This window comes from Ranitomeya variabilis, chromosome 2 (assembly GCF_051348905.1).
Source record: "Ranitomeya variabilis isolate aRanVar5 chromosome 2, aRanVar5.hap1, whole genome shotgun sequence".
Lineage (NCBI taxonomy): Eukaryota > Metazoa > Chordata > Amphibia > Anura > Dendrobatidae > Ranitomeya > Ranitomeya variabilis.
The window spans coordinates 852082718-852102879 of NC_135233.1; the positions used below are offsets into that span (position 1 = coordinate 852082718).

At 41.7% G+C, this 20162-nt stretch overlaps 1 protein-coding gene across 1 annotated transcript in view; it reads right to left on the reverse strand.

Annotated features, from left to right (window-relative positions):
- LOC143803976 (uncharacterized) overlaps window positions 1-14547 on the reverse strand; it is a 296624-nt gene extending 282077 nt beyond the window's left edge. Inside the window, exon 1 of the mRNA XM_077281727.1 lies at window positions 14397-14547. Coding sequence (XP_077137842.1) covers window positions 14397-14451 — 55 coding nt within the window. The 5' untranslated portion in view covers window positions 14452-14547. The remainder of the gene's footprint in view (window positions 1-14396) is intronic.
- Between the last annotated feature and the right edge of the window lie 5615 nt (window positions 14548-20162).

A 20162-nucleotide genomic window follows, 5' to 3' on the forward strand; every position in this document is an offset into this window, starting at 1 on the left:
ATGGCTATATGGGGGCCATAACGTTTGTGCAGCACTATATGGGGCCATAATGTTTGTGCTTCACTATATGGGGCCATTATGTTTGTGCAGCACTACATGGGGGCCTGTTGTGAACTCTGTTTTCAGGCTCCCTCTTGTGGTCACAGGTGGTATTGTGTGACTTTTGTTTTGGGCTCCCCCTGGTGGCTTTGTTTGTTATCCAGCGGGTCTGTGGCTGGATCAGCTGCCTCGTTATTCACTTGGGAGTTTCCTATTTAGCTCTGTTTCACTTCTACTTGTTGCCGGCTGTGAATGTATTCAGTGCTATTCTGATTACTCCTGATTATCTTCGGTTTCAGTCTCTTCAGGAGAAGCTAAGTTCTGTTTAATTCTTTTTTGCTCATCAGTCTGCAATATGATTTCTGTGTATTATGAGTTTAGTCCAGCTTGCTAATATGTGATTTCTTGCTGCTGGTAAGCTCTGGGGTACAGAGTTGCTTCCCCCACACCGTTAGTTGGTGCGGGGGCTCGAGCAATCTCTGCGTGGATATTTTGAATAGGGTTTTTAATTGACCGCACAGTTCCCTTTCTATTTTCTGCTATCTAGTGTTAGCGGGCCTCATTTGCTAAATCTAATTTCATCTCTGCGTTTGTGCTTTCCCCTTAACTCACCGTTAATATTTGTGGAGGGCTATTCTATATCTTTGGGGGTCATTTCATTGAGGCAAGTGAGCACTTTCGTTCCCTCTAGGAATAGCCAGTTTCTCAGGCCGTGAAGAGACGTCTAGGATTTTCAGGTAACGTTCCACGGCTACCTATAGTTGTGTGCGGATAGGATCAGGTTGCGGTCAATTCAGTTACCACTTCCCCAGAGTTTGTATTCTGTTTAGTTACTTATCTAGTCCGACTTGCGATCCTTGCCACTAGGATCATAACAGTACAGCCGGACCGTAAAGTGTTAATTGCATGGCAGAAGCAGGAGAAAAGAAGCCTTGAGAATTTTTTTTTTTTTTTTTTAGCTGCTGTGTGTCTAGCTTCTCTCCTCCTCTTAATCTTGGCGTGGCTCTGAATTCAGCTGCTGATATGGATATTCAGAGTTTGGCCTCCAGTGTAGATCATCTTGCTGCAAGGGTACAAAGTATTCAGGATTTTGTTGTTCACAGTCCTATGTCAGAGCCTAGAATACCTATTCCGGAGTTGTTTTCTGGAGATAGATCTAGGTTCCTGAATTTTAGGAACAATGGTAAATTGTTTCTTTCTTTGAAACCTCGTTCCTTTGGTGATTCCGTTCAGCAAGTTAAAATTATTATTTCTTTCTTGCGTGGTGACCCTCAAGATTGGGCCTTCGCATTGGCGCCAGGGGATCCTGCATTGCTTAGTGTGGATGCGTTTTTTCTGGCCCTTGGATTGCTCTATGAGGAACCTAATCTTGAGAACCAGGCTGAAAAAGCATTGTTGGCCCTCTCTCAGGGGCAAGATGAAGCAGAGGTGTACTGCCAGAAATTTCGGAAATGGTCGGTGCTTACTCAGTGGAATGAGTGTGCCCTGGCTGCAAATTTCAGAAAAGATCTTTCTGAAGCCATTAAGAATGTCATGGTGGGGTTCCCTACGCCTGCAGGTCTGAATGAGTCAATGACTCTGGCCATTCAGATTGATCGGCGTTTGCGGGAGCGCAAACCTGCGAACCATTTGGCGGTGTCTTCTGAACAGACACCTGAGTCTATGCAATGTGATAGAATTCTGACCAGAAGTGAACTGCAAAATTATAGACGGCAAAATGGGTTGTGCTTTTACTGTGGTGACTCAGCTCATGTTATCTCAGCATGCTCTAAGCGCAAAAAAGAGGTTGATAAATCTGTCACCATCGGTACTTTACAGCCTAAGTTCATTTTGTCTGTTACCCTGATTTGTTCCCTGTCATCTTACCCGGTTATGGCTTTTGTAGATTCAGGTGCTGCCCTGAGTCTGATGGATTTGTCATTTGCCAGGTGCTGTGGTTTTGTTTTGGAGCCTTTAAAATTCCCTATTCCACTAAGGGGAATTGATGCTACACCATTGGCTACGAATAAACCTCAGTACTGGACACAAGTGACCATGTGCATGACTCCTGTTCATCAGGAGGTGATTCGCTTTCTTGTACTGCATAATTTGCATGATGTTGTCGTGTTGGGTCTGCCATGGTTGCAGACTCATAATCCAGTCCTGGATTGGAAAGCAATGTCTGTGTCAAGTTGGGGTTGTCAGGGAATTCATGGTGACGCTCCTGTGGTGTCAATTGCTTCATCCACTCCTTCTGAAGTCCCTGCGTTTTTTTCAGACTACCAGGATGTATTTGATGAGCCCAAACTCAGTTCTGTACCTCCTCATAGGGATTGTGATTGTGCTATAAATTTGATTCCTGGTAGTAAGTTTCCTAAGGGACGACTTTTCAATTTGTCAGTGCCGGAGCATGCTGCCATGTGGAGTTATATAAAGGAGTCTTTGGAGAAAGGACTTATTCGCCCCTCCTCCTCTCCTCTTGGTGCGGGGTTCTTTTTTGTGGCTAAGAAGGATGGTTCCCTGAGACCTTGTATTGATTATCGCCTTCTAAATAAAATCACGGTCAAATTTCAGTATCCTTTGCCATTGTTATCTGATCTGTTTGCTCGCATTAAGGGGTCTAGTTGGTTCACCAAGATAGATCTTCGTGGTGCATATAACCTTGTGCGTACTAAGCAGGGTGATGAATGGAAAACTGCATTTAATACGCCCGAAGGCCATTTTGAGTACTTGGTGATGCCTTTTGGACTTTCTAACGCTCCTTCTGTCTTTCAGTCCTTTATGCACGACATCTTCCGCGAATATCTGGATAAATTTATGATTGGGTATCTGGATGATATTCTGTTTTTTTCTGATGATTGGGAGTCCCATGTTAAGCAGGTCAGGATGGTGTTTCAGGTCCTGCGTGCCAATGCTTTATTTGTGAAGGGCTCAAAATGTCTTTTTGGAGTCCAGAAGGTTTCTTTTTTGGGTTTCATTTTTTCTCCTTCTACTATTGAGATGGACCCAGTCAAGGTTCAGGCTATTCTTGACTGGACGCAGCCTACATCTGCTAAGAGTCTTCAGAAGTTCTTGGGTTTTGCTAATTTTTACCGTCGCTTCATCGCTAATTTTTCTGGTGTTGTTAAGCCTTTGACGGATTTGACCAAGAAAGGTTCTGATGTTACTAATTGGTCTCCTGCGGCTGTGGAGGCCTTTCGGGAGCTGAAGTGCCGGTTTTCTTCGGCTCCGGTCTTATGTCAGCCAGATGTCTCTCTTCCTTTCCAGGTCGAGGTTGATGCTTCCGAGATTGGAGCGGGGGCTGTTTTGTCGCAGAGAAGCTCCGATGGTTCTGTGATGAAGCCATGTGCTTTCTTTTCAAGAAAGTTTTCACCTGCCGAGTGGAATTATGATGTCGGTAATCGGGAGTTGTTGGCTATGAAGTGGGCATTTGAGGAGTGGCGACATTGGCTCGAGGGAGCTTAGCATCGTGTGGTGGTCTTGACTGATCACAAGAATCTGATTTATCTCGAGTCGGCCAAGCGGCTGAATCCTAGTCAGGCTCGTTGGTCATTGTTTTTCTCTCGTTTTGATTTCGTGGTCTCGTACCTGCCTGGTTCGAAGAATGTAAAGGCTGATGCTCTTTCTAGGAGTTTTGTGCCTGACTCTCCTGGAGATTCAGAGCCGGCTGGAATCCTCAGAGAAGGGGTGATTTTGTCTGCCATCTCCCCAGATTTGCGACGAGTGCTGCAGGAGTTTCAGGCGGATAGACCTGACCGTTGTCCACCGGAGAGACTGTTTGTCCCGGATAGATGGACCAGTAGAGTTATTTCCGAGGTTCATTCTTCGGTGTTGGCGGGCCATCCTGAAATATTGGGTACCAGAGATTTGGTGGCCAGGTCCTTTTGGTGGCCTTCCTTGTCGCGGGATGTGCGTTCCTTTGTGCAGTCTTGTGGAATTTGTGCTCGGGCTAAGCCTTGCTGTTCTCGTGCCAGTGGTTTGCTGTTACCTTTGCCTGTCCCGAAGAGGCCTTGGACGCACATTTCCATGGATTTTATTTCAGATCTCCCTGTCTCTCAGAGAATGTCTGTCGTCTGGGTGGTGTGTGATCATTTTTCTAAGATGGTCCATTTGGTGCCCTTGCCTAAGTTGCCTTCCTCCTCCGAGTTGGTTCCGCTGTTTTTTCAAAATGTGGTTCATTTGCACGGGATCCCTGAAAATATTGTTTCCGACAGAGGATCCCAGTTTGTGTCTAGATTTTGGCGGACCTTTTGTGCTAAGATGGGCATTGATTTGTCTTTTTCGTCGGCCTTCCATCCTCAGACGAATGGCCAAACCGAGCGAACTAATCAGACCTTGGAAACCTATTTAAGATGTTTTGTTTCTGCTGATCAGGACGACTGGGTGACTTTTTTGCCATTGGCCGAGTTTGCCCTTAATAATCGGGCTAGTTCTGCTACTTTGGTTTCTCCTTTTTTTTGTAATTCGGGGTTTCATCCTCGTTTTTCCTCGGGTCAGGTGGAGCCTTCTGACTGTCCTGGAGTGGATGTTGTGGTGGATAGGTTGCATCAGATTTGGAATCATGTGGTGGACAATTTGAAGCTGTCACAAGAGAAGGCTCAGCGCTTTGCCAACCGCCGTCGCTGTGTGGGTCCCCGACTTTGCGTTGGGGACTTGGTGTGGTTGTCTTCTCGCTTTGTTCCTATGAAGGTCTCCTCTCCTAAGTTCAAGCCCCGGTTTATCGGTCCTTATAAGATTTTGGAAGTCCTTAACCCTGTGTCATTTCGTTTGGACCTCCCAGCATCGTTTGCTATTCATAATGTGTTCCATCGGTCATTGTTGCTTAGGTATGTGGTGCCTGTGGTTCCTCCGGTTGAGCCTCCTGCCCCTGTGCTGGTTGAGGGAGAATTGGAATACGTGGTGGAGAATATCTTGGATTCTCGTATTTCTAGACGGAGGCTTCAGTATTTGGTTAAGTGGAAGGGCTATGGTCAGGAGGATAATTCCTGGGTTGTCGCCTCTGATGTTCATGCGGCCGATTTGGTTCGTGCCTTCCATGTGGCTCACCCTGATCGCCCTGGGGGTTTTGATGAGGGTTCGGTGACCCCTCCTCAAGGGGGGGTACTGTTGTGAACTCTGTTTTCAGGCTCCCTCTTGTGGTCACAGGTGGTATTGTGTGACTTTTGTTTTGGGCTCCCCCTGGTGGCTTTGTTTGTTAAGCTTTGGGGTACAGAGTTGCTTCCCCCGCACCGTTAGTTGGTGCGGGGGCTCGAGCAATCTCTGCGTGGATATTTTGAATAGGGTTTTTAATTGACCGCACAGTTCCCTTTCTATTTTCTGCTATCTAGTGTTAGCGGGCCTCATTTCCTAAATCTAATTTCATCTCTGTGTTTGTGCTTTCCCCTTAACTCACCGTTAATATTTGTGGGGGGCTATTCTATACCTTTGGGGGTCATTTCACTGAGGCAAGTGAGGACTTTCGTTCCCTCTAGGAATAGTCAGTTTCTCAGGCCATGAGAATAGGTCTAGGATTTTCAGGTAACGTTCCACGGCTACCTATAGTTGTGTGCGGATAGGATCAGGTTGCGTTCAATTCAGTTACCACTTCCCCAGAGTTTGTAGTCTGTTTAGTTACTTATCTAGTCCGACTTGCGATCCTTGCCACTAGGATCATAACAGGGGCCATAATGTTTGTGCAGCACTATATGGGGGCCATAACGTTTGTGCAGCACTATATGGGGGCCATAACCCTTGTGCAGCACTATAACAGGGCAAGTGTCTGTATGGAGCATCTATGGGGCCATAACATTTCTGCAGCATTATATGGGGCAAATGTGTCTATGGAGCATCTTATGGGGCCATTATTAACCTTTATGCAGGATTATATGGGGCTCCTGATTCAATATGGATATTCAAAAACACTTAACCTACTGATGTCTCAATTAATTTTACTTTTATTGGTATCTATTTTAACATTATGGAGATTCATAAAGTTTCAATAGAGTTAAGTTTCAAATGGGGGAGGTTGGGGGGAAGGCGCCAAACTGATCCTTTGCCCCGGGTGCAGGAAAGGCTAGATACACCTCTGCGAAGCTCCTACTGGGTCCTGAAGTGAGGTGGCTAGCCGGCGCCTGCTCAGAGCAGGCACCGGAAAGCCTCCAGCACTGCCTGTCAGATCGCTGATCTGACACAGTGCTATGCAAAGTGTCAGATCAGCGATCTGATCTAATATAGTGATGTTGCACCCTGGGACAATGTTAGAAAGTAAAAAAAAAAATAGAATGTACACAAAAAAAAAAATCCCCAAATAAAGAAAAAAAATATTGCCCAATAAATCCATTTATTTATGTAAAGAATTAAAAAAAACAATAAAAGTACAAATGTTTGGTATTGACATGTCCGTAACGACTCACTCTATAACACTATCCCACTATTTAACCCCTTCAGTGAACACCGCAAAAAAATAAATAAAAAACGAGGCAAAAAACAACGCTTTATTATCATACCGGCGGACAAAAAGTGGAATAACACGTGATAAAAAAGAGGGATATAAATAAACATGGTACCGCTGAAAACGTCATCTTGTCCAGCAAAAAAAAGCCGCCATACAGCATCATCAGCAGAAAAATAAAAAAGTTATAGCTCTCAGAATAAAGCGATGCAAAAACAATTTTTTTTATATAAAATACTTTTTATTGTGTAAAAGCGCCAAAACATAAAAAAATCTAAATGAGGTATCTCTGTAATCGTACTGACCTGAAGAATAAAGCTACTTTATCAATTGTACCAAACGTGGAATGGTATAACCCCCCCCCCCCCAAAAGAAATTCAGGAATTGCTGGTTTTTATTCATTCTGCCTCCCAAAAATCAGAATAAAAAGCGAAAAAAAAAATGTCATATGCCCGAAAATGGTACCGATAAAAATGTCAACTCGTCCCGCAAAAAACAAGACCTCACATGACTCTGTGGGCCAAAATATGGATAAATTCTAGCTCTCAAAATGTGGTGATGCAAAAACTATTTTTTGCAATAAAAAGGGTCTTTTAGTGTGTGACGGCTACCAATCATAAAAATCGGCAAAAAAAAACACTTTAGGGTATGTGCACACGTCAGGATTTTGTCAGGATTTTTCATCAGGTTTTTTAGCCAAAACCAGGAGTGGGTGATAAATGCAGAGAAGTGGTGCATATGTTTCTATTATACTTTTCCTCTAATTGTTCCACTCCTGGTTTTGGCTACAAAACCTGATGAAAAATCCTGACAAAATCCTGACGTGTGCCCTTATTAAGGCTATGTGCACTCGTTCAGGATTTCTTGCAGAAAATTCCTGATAATTCCGGACATTTTCTGCAAGAAATCCGCAAGAAAACCGCATGCGTTTATGCCGCGGTTTTGCCGCGGTTTTGATGCATTTTTGCCACGGTTTTTTCCGGACACTTCCCAATGCATTTTGGAGTGGGAAATCCGCAAAAAAACCGCAAAAAGATAGAGCATGTCCGGATTTTGTGCGGTATGCGTTTTTTTTTGCGGAAAAAAACGCATCATGTGCACAAAACATGCGAAATTCATTAAAAATGATAGGATGCATAATGTATGCAGATTATTTGCAGTTTTATAGCGTTTTTATAGGGAAAAAACGCGAAAAAAATGCGAATAATCTGCAACGTGTGAACACAGCCTTAAAGTAAATCAAACCTGCCTTCATCACCCCCTTAGTTAGGGAAAAATAATAAAATTTTAAAAAATGTATTTATTTCCATCTTCCTATTAGGGTAAGGGTTAGGGTTAGGGTAAGGGTTGGGGCTAAAGTTAGGGTTGGGGTTAGGGTTAGGGTTAGGGCTAGGGTTAGGGTTGGGGTTAGGGTTTGGGTTGGGGTTAGGGTTGGGTTTAAAGTTAGGGTTGGGGTTAGAGTTAGGGTTGGGGTTAGAGTTAGGGTTGGGGCTAAAGTTAGGGTTGAGGCTAAAGTTAGGGTTAGGGTTGGTGCCAAAGTTAGGGTGTGGATTACATTTATGGTTGGGATTAGGGTTGGGATTAGGGTTAGGGGTGTGGTTAGGGTTATGGTTGGGATTAGGGTTAGGGGTGTGTTTGGGTTAGGGTTTCAGATAGAATTGGGGTTTTTCCACCTTTCAGGAACATCAGGGGCTCTCCACATGCGACATGGTGTCCGATCTCAATTCCAGCCAATTCTACATTGAAAAACTAAAACAGTGCTCCTTCCCTTACGAGCTCTCCCGTGCACCCAAACAGGGGTTTACCCCCACATGTGGAGTATCAGCGTACTCAGGACAAATTGGACAAAAAATTTTGTGGTCCAATTTCTCCTGTTACCCTTGGGAAAATACAAAACCGGGGGCTAAAATATAATTTTTGTGGAAAAAAAGATTTTTTATTTTCACGGCTATGCGTTATAAACTTTAGAGAAACACTTGAGGGTTCAAAGTTCTCACAACACATCTACATAAGTTCCTTGGGGGTCTAGTTTCCAATATGGGGTCACTTTTGGGGGGTTTCTACTGTTCAGGTTCACCAGGGGCTCTGCAAATGCAACGTGACGCCTGCAGACCAATCCATCTAAGTCTGCATTTAAAATGGCATTCCTTCCCTTCCGAGCTCTGCCGTGCGCCCAAACAGTGGTTCCCTCAACATTTGGGGTATCAGCATACTCAGGAGAAATTGGACAACTTTAGTGCTCCAATTTGTCCTGTTACCCTTGGGAAAAAAAATGGGGGGCTGAAATATAATTTTCGTAGACAAAAATGTATTTTTTATTTTCACGGCTCTGCGTTATAAACGTTAGCGAAACACTTGGGGGTTCAAAGTTCTCACAACACATCTAGATAAGTTCCTTGGGGGGTCTAATTTCCAATATTGGGTCACTTGTGGGAGTTTCTACTCTTTAGGTACATCAGGGTCTCTGCAAATGCAACATGACGCCTGCAGACCAATCCATCTAAGTCTGCATTCCAAACGGCGATCCTTCCCTTCCGAGCTCTGCCGTGAGCCTAAACAGTGGTTCCCCCACATTTGGGGTATCATCGAACTCAGGAGAAATTACACAACAACTTTAGCGGTCCAATTTCTCCTGTTACCATTGGGAAAAAAAATTGCGAGCTAAAAGATCATTTTGTGGAAAGAAAAAAATATTTTTTAATTTTCACGGCTCTACATTCTAAACTTTAGTGAAACAATTGGGGTTTAAAAGTGCTCACCACACATCTAGATAAGTTCCTTAGGGGGTCTTCTTTCCAAAATTGGGTCACTTGTGGGGGTTTTTCACTGTTTAGGCACATCAGGGGCTCTCCAAACGCGACATTGGTTCCGATCTCAATTCCAGCCAATTTTGCATTGAAAAGTCAAACGGCGCACCTTCCCTTCCGAGCTCTGCCATGCACTCAAACGGTGGTTTACCCTCATATATGGGGTATCAGCGTACTCAGGACAAATTGAGCAACAAAGTTTGTTGTCCAATTTGTCCTGTTACCCTTGGGAAAATAAAATATTAGGGGCGAAAATATCATTTTTGTGAAAAAAAAAAGATTTTTTTTACGGCTCTACATTATAAACTTACGTGAAGTACTTGGGGGTTCAAAGTGCTCAACACAAATCTAGATTAGTTCCCTAGGGGGTCTACTTTCCAAAATGGTGTCACTTGTGGGGGGTTTCCACTGTTTTGGCACATCATTGGCTCTCCAAACGTGACATGGTGTCCGATGTCAATTCCAGCCAATTTTCCATTGAAAAGTCAAATGGCGCTCCTTCCGAGCTCTGCCATGTGCCCAAACAATGGTTTACCCCAACATATGGGGTATCGGCGTACTCAGGACAAATTGAACAACGACTTTTGTGGTCCAATTTTTCCTGTTACCCTTGGAAAAATAAAACAAATTAGATACGAAGTAAAAATTTTGTGAAAAAAAGTTAAATGTTCAATTTTTTTTAAACATTCCAAAAATTCCTGTGAAGCACCTGAAGGGTTAATAAACTTTTTGAATGTGGTTTTGAGTACCTTGAGGGGTGCAGTTTTAAGAATGTTGTAACTTTTCTGCATTTTTTGTCACATAGAAACCTCAAAGTCACTTCAATTGTGAGGTGGTCCCTAAAACAAAATGGTTTTGCAAATTTTGTTGTAAAAATGAGAAATTGCTGTTCAATTTTTAACCCTTATAACTTCCTAACAAAAAAAATATGTTTCCAAAATTGTGGTAATGTAAAGCAGACATGTGGGTAATGTTATTTATTAACTATTTTGTATGATATGACTCTCTAATTTAAGGGCATAAAAACTAAAAGTTTAAAAATTGCAAAATTTTTGCCAGATTTCCATTTTTTTTCACAAATAAATGCAAGTCAAATCAAAGAAATTTTACCACTATCATAAAGTACAATATGTTACGAGAAAACAGTCTCAGAATCACCAGGATCCGTTGAAGCGTTTCATAGTTATGACCTCATAAATTGACAGTGGTCAGAATTGAAAAAAATGGCCTGGTCAGGAAGTTGAAAACAGGCTTCGGGGTGAAGGGGTTAAAATCATTTCTCAAGTTGGTGTTATAAAGTATTCTAATTTACTGAGATAATGACTTTGTGGTTTTCATTGGCTGTAAGCCATAATCATCAACATTAGCAGAATTAAACACTTAAAATAGATCACTCTGTTTGTAAGGTTTGTAATGACACTATATAATATATGATTTTCTCTTTTTGTAATGAAAAAACTGAAATAAATTAACTTTTTGATGATATTCTAATTTTGTGAGAAGCACTTGTTTCTCGAAAAAGGTTATTTTAGCCAAAAGGCTGGTCATTTCTATAGTTTTCATGGGACTGTCAAGTTACAATAAAATTTAAAAACAATTTTCAATTGAGTGCTAAGGTAATCTCTATACTAGAAGGAAATGTACAATCACACATGGCAAAAAGACATAAGTGACATCCATGTAAAGAAGGGAGGAGAGTAAAGCTAGAAAAGTATACAAAGGTTTACAGAAGTTATTTTACATTTTTATTATATTCAGTAGGCAGTAAATGTATGAAATGTCATGACATATGTGAAATTCAAACTACATTATTCTAAATGCTATATGTTATCTAGATAATATACAAGGCTTTCTTTAGGATAGTACTATAACCAGATCAGGTGTAGTATTGTTATATTAACTCAATGCTTTTATCACTTCTTAAAATGAGTCAGATTTTTTGTCAACATTTCTGAATGGGACAGTTTCTTTAACATATAAGGCTGACCGCCCATGATCAGGAATATCAGCGTTTTGAACCCACCATATTTGCTCTGTGTCCAAAACGCCTTTTTCCACATTGCAAGTACAGTGCATGAGACTTATGTAAATCCTATGCCCACTGTGCTTTTATATAATGCTGTGTAAACTTGCCCACAGTGCAAGTTTACGAGCCACAGCATATCAATTTCTGTGGAGGAGACGCTAGTCTCTGCTGCAGATTTTCGACAGTAGAATATCATTAAATGTGGTAAATCTGAATAGTTATCTAACCACATGTTCTAATGGAACACAGAAAAATGAGCTGCATCCAAAATGCTAATATTTCTGATCATATGGATGTAGCCCAAGTGGTTTCCTGCAACTATCAAGTGTATGGTACTGTCAAATGTAACCAATCTTAAGCATACTCTAAGGATACAATTCATCAAAGTTTTTTAGTTAGAATTTTGGATGCATACACCTTGAAATTTCACACAATTTTTATGCAACTTGAAATTATGTAATGATTTAGCAACTTTCTGCATTTTTATGCCCCTCTAGGCTGGCTTTGACCATTCTTAGAAAACTGAACAGAGCTGGGGTGGGATGACCAAGGAAGTCCAACTAATTCATGATAATTTATGACAGTAATGTAGTGGAAATTATCCCAAAAATGTATACCAGTAGGGCAGTTGTGCAATGCCATTGAAGGATGTGCAAAATTCATTAGGACGTGCATGCTTTTTATTGAGGACCTTTCACGAGTATGAGCATTGTAATCTGGCCACGTCATGACATGGTGTCTGCAGTGCTGAGTAAAATGTAGTTTTAGTTTTGTAATTTTTCATCTACTTTGTGGAGATATTAGCTTGTAATGTTTTGTTTATAATAATAAAAAATCAATAACCATAACATTCACTTTCTCAAAAAATGTATTCCATAATATAATGGCATTACCAAAATAATGAAAACTATCTGCCTCTGTCAAATCAAGATCCCAAGTTGCAAATTATTTGCAAGATACAAAGTATTTCAGATGCTGAGATCAGATACGTGGCCAGGAAAAACGCTATTTTGGGCTCAATTTTATTTCCATGTTTATTTAATAGTGAGGATAAAAAACGCACAAGAAAAACTTGACTTCATTGTCAGGCTTTTACAAATGTCGACATGATCGATGCAAATTTTGTAATTCAGTACATACATGCCCGAATTTCCATTCAATACAAAAGGCTCAGACATTTGCAATTCATTATATCATTAACTGTAATATATTAGATAGAACGCACCACTGGTAAGATCAGTATGTTGATTGTGCCCCTGGTCCAGTAAAGGGGCGCATTATGACACCTCTTTCAGACACACTTAATCCTTTGGTGACAGGTGCATTAAGAGAAGATAAATGCTTCTCGCGGCCAAATAAAGTGAATGTTATTTCATTGAGATTCTCAAGAAGAAAAAAAGGTTTGTGAACTCTTACATGGAGGTGATTGTAAAAGAAATTTTTTAATCAAGGAATCTAAGTGGATATTTACTTAGGAGAGTTGAGTGCTGCTAAGGGTTAAATATCAGAAATTTTATACTAAATTATTGATGTTTGATATTTATATATTACTTCCATTCATGATACAGTCACATTTTTTATACCCTGGTTAGAGTTTATCTCTGTTTGACTGCTATTTTTATATCTTTTATTCCTGACCATCATGTGCAGATTAGTCCTAATTGGGTGTTTTGAATGCCCAACAATTAACAGGGCTGAATACACATTTGATATATTATACCATGATTAAGTCTACTGGCAGAAACTCGTAGGTCAACTATTCCCTTCATGTGAGCTGACTACACTGGATGAAGTGCTTTTGATTGCTTTAATTGCCTATAATAAATATGAAGATTTATTGCCACGGAGCTTTTCATTCACCCGATTTTCCTATTTTACTTACATGCAGAAAACAGCATTCGCTTAACCCCTCAATTTTATAAATGTTAACTTCAATGGCTTATTCACACCAGTCAGAACATTCACAGAATATTTACTGCATTTGGACAAATTCACACCTGAAACTGCAATATCTGATATTTAAAAAAAAAATGTTCTTCAAAGATATAATGATATTTTGTTATAGACTCTTGCTTACAAAACGTATCTTGAGATTTGTCAGCTTTGTATTAAAACAATTTAGTTATATCCTCTTTAGGCACATTGTTAAAATTTCAAATGACAATGATTATGACAACGTTCTCCTTCATTAATTTTGCCAACTTTCTTCACAGAAGAATTTTTTTGCCTGACAGATTTCTATTTACTAGGTACATGTGCCACTCAGTTTGGCTGATGCCCATTTGCAAAGTGCGCTGGTGACCATACAGTTCTCCTTCCAAGTTTCCCAAAAATAGATATAATCTGAAGTGATTTTTAGCAATTTTACAAAAATTGAGCAATAATAAAGGATCAACTCAATCTAATCCATTAGCAAAAACTACAGTCTGCACAGGAAATAAAATATGCATCCTTAACTTCATCACTCAGATTTACGTTTATATATTACTGACACAATTTGTCATTTACAGTTTTCTGGAAGTCACCTTTCTTTTTTTTTGTATTGTGGTAGTCATTGACTTTTCTTGCTCCAAATTCTTAAAAATGGATGACGTACTTCAAAATTTTGTGCCAAATACAAAAATGCAATTTTATCTTCACTTTATTTTGGGAATTTTTAGCATGAAAATTAGCATTTTCCATTTAAATGCTGAAAAACTTCCACAAATATTTCAGATGTGCTATTTTTTATGCTCCAGTGGCAAGCGGTAGATGGGGCATGGAGTACGTTTGAGTAACAACTGGAAGCCCCAAACCCTGCCCAGTGATGAACATAAAAAAAAGACAAACACTTTTAAAAATATACAGCAGATTTAAAAAAGTATTTAAGGAAAATGTGACAGACAAAAATGCAAGAAAATAGACAATAAAGAGTTACATATGCAATAATGTTTGGCCCTTTTTCCTATATTCATAGCCTAGAAAACATCATTACTCTATGTACTAACAGCTAATGCTATCGACAGGGAAAGATACACAGCTGTATATAATTTATGAAGAAAAACATTAAATAGAGAATACTATCTAACCAATGCCAGGTAATAACTGTAAGTATATAGCTAATACAAACACTTACCACCTAAATATATGACACAGAAGGTCAAATAAATCCAGGTAGCTAGTTTGCCCATCTTTGCCTTGATTCTTCTGTTACTGTCAGAACATGGTGAAGAAATGTTTGTCTCATCAGAAGAACAGGTGTATGTGACTGTCCCTCCACACTGAATTCTATTAGGGAAGGAGAGCAGGTGCTCTTATTTATTGCACATCCACACCTGGAACTTCCCAGTTTTCTATCTCTTCATTGGACACCTCCCTCACTATGTAGTATATGGATTACATGCCTCACCTGTTTTAATTAATTATTTTAGTGATATACACTCACCGGCCACTTTATTAGGTACACCTGTCCAACTTCTTGTTAACACTTAATTTCTAATCAGCCAATCACATGGCGGCAACTCAGTGCATTTAGGCATGTAGACATGGTCAAGACAATCTCCTGCAGTTCAAACCGAGCATCAGTATGGGGAAGAAAGGTGATTTGAGTGCCTTTGAACGTGGCATGGTTGTTGGTGCCAGAAGGGCTGGTCTGAGTATTTCAGAAACTGCTGATCTACTGGGATTTTCACGCACAACCATCTCTAGGGTTTACAGAGAATGGTCCGAAAAAGAAAAAAAATCCAGTGAGCGGCAGTTCTGTGGGCGGAAATGCCTTGTTGATGCCAGAGGTCAGAGGAGAATGGGCAGACTGGTTCGAGCTGATAGAAAGGCAACAGTGACTCAAATCGCCACCAGTTACAACCAAGGTAGGCCTAAGAGCATCTCTGAACGCACAGTGCGTCGAACTTTGAGGCAGATGGGCTACAGCAGCAGAAGACCACACCGGGTACCACTCCTTTCAGCTAAGAACAGGAAACTGAGGCTACAATTTGTACAAGCTCATCGAAATTGGACAGTAGAAGATTGGAAAAACGTTGCTTGGTCTGATGAGTCTCGATTTCTGCTGCGACATTCGGATGGTAGGGTCAGAATTTGGCGTAAACAACATGAAAGCATGGATCCATCCTGCCTTGTATGGAGCATCTTTGGGATGTGCAGCCGACAAATCTGCGGCAACTGTGTGATGCCATCATGTCAATATGGACCAAAATCTCTGAGGAATGCTTCCAGCACCTTGTTGAATCTATGCCATGAAGAATTGAGGCAGTTCTGAAGGCAAAAGGGGGTCCAACCCGTTACTAGCATGGTGTACCTAATAAAGTGGCCGGTGAGTGTAGGTCAATATGAAAATAAGAGAATACACAAAAATTATATACAAATAGAAAGATACAGTAAATATGCGAAAATATTAATTACTAGGGTATTTAGGCTGTATGAATATTAATGATTAGTGATGAGCGAGCACTAAAATGCTCGGGTGCTCGTTGCTTGGGTTGAACAATTTGTAATACTCGGGTACTCAGACAGAACAATGAAACGAGCCCAATGTAAGTCTATGGGAGACTCGAATATTTTTACTGTGATCCCCAGGGGGTCCTTTTAAGGTCTAAAAACGTCTGAAAATGAAGGAAACACTGCTCAAATGACAGGGGAACATGATGGCAAATGTTCCTGGAAACATTTCTGACTCCTGGGTCATAGCAGTGTTGTCACAGTTTCACGCCGTTTTTACAGGTGCATCAAAAAACATACAAAACGCAAACCAAAATGGATTTTGCTGGGAAATATGTTAAGGTACATCCTTTCCAGGGTAATGACTTGCATATAAAACAAAATAATTAACCCCAAACAAAAATGTTCCTCCACCACTTGGGCTATGTTCACATGTAGCGTTTTTGATGCGTTTTTCAGCTTTAGCATTGCTTTAAACCAATACAAATGCATTCACTGGGTAATGTCTTTGCAACATTTAACAACCCTAGCTGGCCACGTGGTGTGTGCCACATAAGCAGACACATCTTGTTTCATTTATGAAGGAGGGACTCTTAAAGTCACAGAGCCTATTTTTAGAGGGGTATCAAGCGGCATTAATCTTCTTGAAGTGCCATTAAACAGTGGGTCTCATATACTGCTATTGCCTATGCAGTGAGTGGCTGGGCTTCCAAAAATTAGGACGCCAATACTCGTTTCACGAGATGTACAGGAGTGCCTCCTGAAAAAATTTTGCACTGAATGTAAGGCCTGGCCTGCTCCAAAGTTACATGCACCTCAATAACCGTTTCAGCAAACGTACTTTAGGGCCTCATGTCAATATTGTTCCAATTAGAAGAAAGTGTGTCTCCCATACTGTTTGCTTATGCATTGAATGCAAGGTCTGCCCTGCACCAATGTTGCATGCACCCCAATAACTGTTTCAGCAGACGTACTTGAGGGCATCAGGACAAAATTGTTCCCATTAGAAGAAAGTGTGTCTCCCATACTGTTTCCTTATGCACTGAATGCAAGGCCTGCCCTGCATCAATGTTACATGCACCCCAATAACCCTTTGAAACCACGTACTGGATGGCCACATGAAACAAAACTTCTATTATTATTTTTTTTTTATTAGCATAAATTTTGTCCATGAAGTTCTGCTTAGCATCCGCTCTTGCAGCCTTGCTCTATCTCTGTTCTGCAACTTGCCATACAGGATCTTACCAGTCTCCATACACCCGCCTGTCTGCCAGAGTGCCAGCTGTGCCCGCCTGTCTGCCAGAGTGCCAGCCGTGCCCGCCTGTCTGTATCTCTGTCAAGCCAGTCTGCCCGTCAGGGCCTCTGCCATACTTGTCCATCAGCCAGTGTCACAGCCGTGCCTGCCTGCCTGTGTCTTGTCCCCCCGGTGGGATCAGCATCCACAGTCAGTCTCCACCCTGGAGTGGTACCTGGTAGCTACCTATTGCACAAATCTGACCTCACCATCAGAGGCTCCAGCGAACACCTAGGAAGATACTTAGTTACGCCCCTTCCAGGGAAGTCTGGTCTGTAGTCCAGTGGGGCCACACCCCCGCACGCCCACGCCAGTCAGTTTGGGCGCAAGCGTTACAAGCTCATCTAGCAGACACCCTTGAAAAAAATAGACTGGCTGTAGCATCACAGAACACGTTCACTCTGGCGTTCTAGTGGTGGTGGATGATGAGGATGAGGAGAAGGAGGAGGAAATGAAATAGCCAAAATCAGGAAGCGTATACCCCTGTGTATGTGTGAAGAGGTGCATGGGAATAAACCTCCCAAAAAGACACTGTATCGGAGGTTATGTTTCGCTGTCATTTGGTGGTGTACAGAAGTCTTGCCCAATCCAGCCCTTGTTCATTTTTTTAAGAATCTGCCTGTCTGCATTTTCTTTTGACAGTCGAATGTGCTTATCTGCTATAATTCCACCAGCGGCACTAAAAACCCGCTCTGACAAAATGCTAGAGGCACAGTATGCCAAGACCTCCAAAGTGTAGAAAGCCAGTTCATGCCACATGTCCAGCTTGGGTGCCCAATAATTAAAAGGCATAGAGGAATCACAGAGGATGTTGTTACTCCCTCACCACCTTCCCAAACATTCCATTTTTTGTGACATTACCCCATGCCTCAGGGCCAGGGTGATGGGAGGGTCTGAGAAAACTGTCCCAGAAATTTGCCAGTGGCATTTGGCACTGCTGGATTAGAAATGTGTCTCTCTCGCCTGTACTCCTTGGTTGTCCAAAGCACTGTGACATCTGCCGCCAGCGTTTTCAGAAGGGAATTTTTTTAATTATTCCGCAACAATGGCCTTCTGGTACTGCATCATTTTAGTACACCTGTTTGCCTCTGGAACAAGAGATTGAAAGTTCTCCTTGTAGCGTGGGTCTAAACGTGTCATTACCCAGTAATGACTGTCTCCCAAAATTTTTACAATACGAGGGTCACGGGAAACAGAGCGCAACATAAAGTCAGCCATGCATGCCAGACTGGTAACAGGAAAGCCTTCCATGTCCTCAACAACAGGATGAGTGACCAAGGTGTCCTCCTCCTCCCTGTCCTCAGGCCCTCCACGATGAACAGACTGTATGACAGTTGTGCTTGTAGTACCGTCTATACCAAATGAAAGTAGCTCCTGTTCTTCCTCCTCCTCCTCCTCTTCTCTTTCTCATTGTCAACCAATCCATGCTGGGATGACAAGAGGCTGAGCTGTGTGTAATCACCCTGCATGGTTCCTTGCTCCATGTCCTCCTACTCTGCCTGCAATGCATCCTCTTTCATTGTGAGTAGAGAGCTTTTCAGAATGCAAAGAAGCAGGATGGTCATGCTAATTAAGGTGTCATCGCCGCTCGTCATCTTGGTGGACTCCTCAAAGTTTTCCAGGAAGGTACAGATGTCTGCTATCCATGTCCACTCCTGAGGTCTTATGTGTGGAGTGTAAACTGAATAGCGATGGCCTTGTTGAAGCTGGCAGTCAACAACTGCCCTCTTCTTTCCAACATATTTTTAGAATCTGTTTAGTTTATGACTATCCGCCATTTTCTTGTGGAGTTCTGGCTGCTGGTCGTTTTCCTCTGGTGCTGGGTTTGTCTTGGGTCAGGTGTTTATTTCACTCTTTATTAACCAGCACCTGCCTCCCAGTCCTTGCTGGACAGCTGTGTTTATCTGCTTTAGCTCTAGCTTGGTGTTTTGCTTTGTCTTCTGTGTGTTATTTGTGTAGTGCTGGTACCTCAGGTTCTGCTAGCCTTAGTTTCTGTTTTCTATTGGTTTCTGCAGCCTTTTCTTTGTTTTCTATTAGGAGGTGACCCGTTTTTGTACCCAGTCCTTAGTTCATTTAGGGAACCCCTTCCCCTTATCTATAGGTCTTCGCTTGAGATCAACCTAGGATCGTCAGTGGGTCTATTCACAAGGAATGGGTCGCCCACTCCATCATAGGGTTTCAGCCTAGTCATAGTGCAGCGTCAGTTTTCCCCCTTCTACCTTAGTCCTGTGTTGCAGATCCATAACACATATGCAGTGTAGAGTTCCAGCACGTGGGGACATCACACACCAGTCGGTAAGCCGGAAGGTGCAAATGCTGCTGAAGCATGGCAAGGGCGGCTGAAGCTGTAGCTTTTACGAAACTGCAGCACAAAACTGGGAGAGATGGGGGAAAGCTGATCCTGCACTAAGATTAGGCTGAAACCCTACAATGGAGTGGGTAACCCATTCCTTGTGACTAGACACACCGACGATCCTAGTCTAAACTCAACAAAGACCTATAAATAAGGGGAAGGAGGTCCCTAAAAGATCTAAAGACTGGGTACAAAAAACAGGTCATCTCCTAATAGGAAACACAGAGAAGGCTGCAGAAACTAACTGAAAAAATAAACAAAAGATAGCAGAACCAGAGATTCCAGAACTGCAAAATATCAAACACAGAAAGCGGTCTAAGCACATAGCCAGAACTCTAGCGGATTAACACTATTGTCCAGCAAAGAATGGGAGTCAGGTGCTGGGTAATACACTGTGTTCCAAATTATTATGCAAATTGGATTTAAGTGTCATAAAGATTTAATTGGTTTGCTTTTCAAATAAACTCGTGGATGATATTGTGTCTCAGGGCTCAATGTATCACTGAAATCAATCTTAAACACATGTGATAATTGGTTTTCCAGGTGATTCTAATTAAAGGAAAACTACTTAAAAATGATGTTCCACATTATTAAGCAGGTCAAAGTTTCCAAGTAACATGGGAAAGAAAAAGGATCTCTCTGCTGCCGAAAAGCATCAAATAGTGCAATGTCTTGGTGAAGGGATGAAAAAATTAGAAATTTCCCAAAAACTTAGGCGTGATCATCGTAGTGTTAAGAGATTTGTGGCTGTTTATGAGCACAGATGTGTTTATGCTGATAAAGGCATAATGAGGAAGATT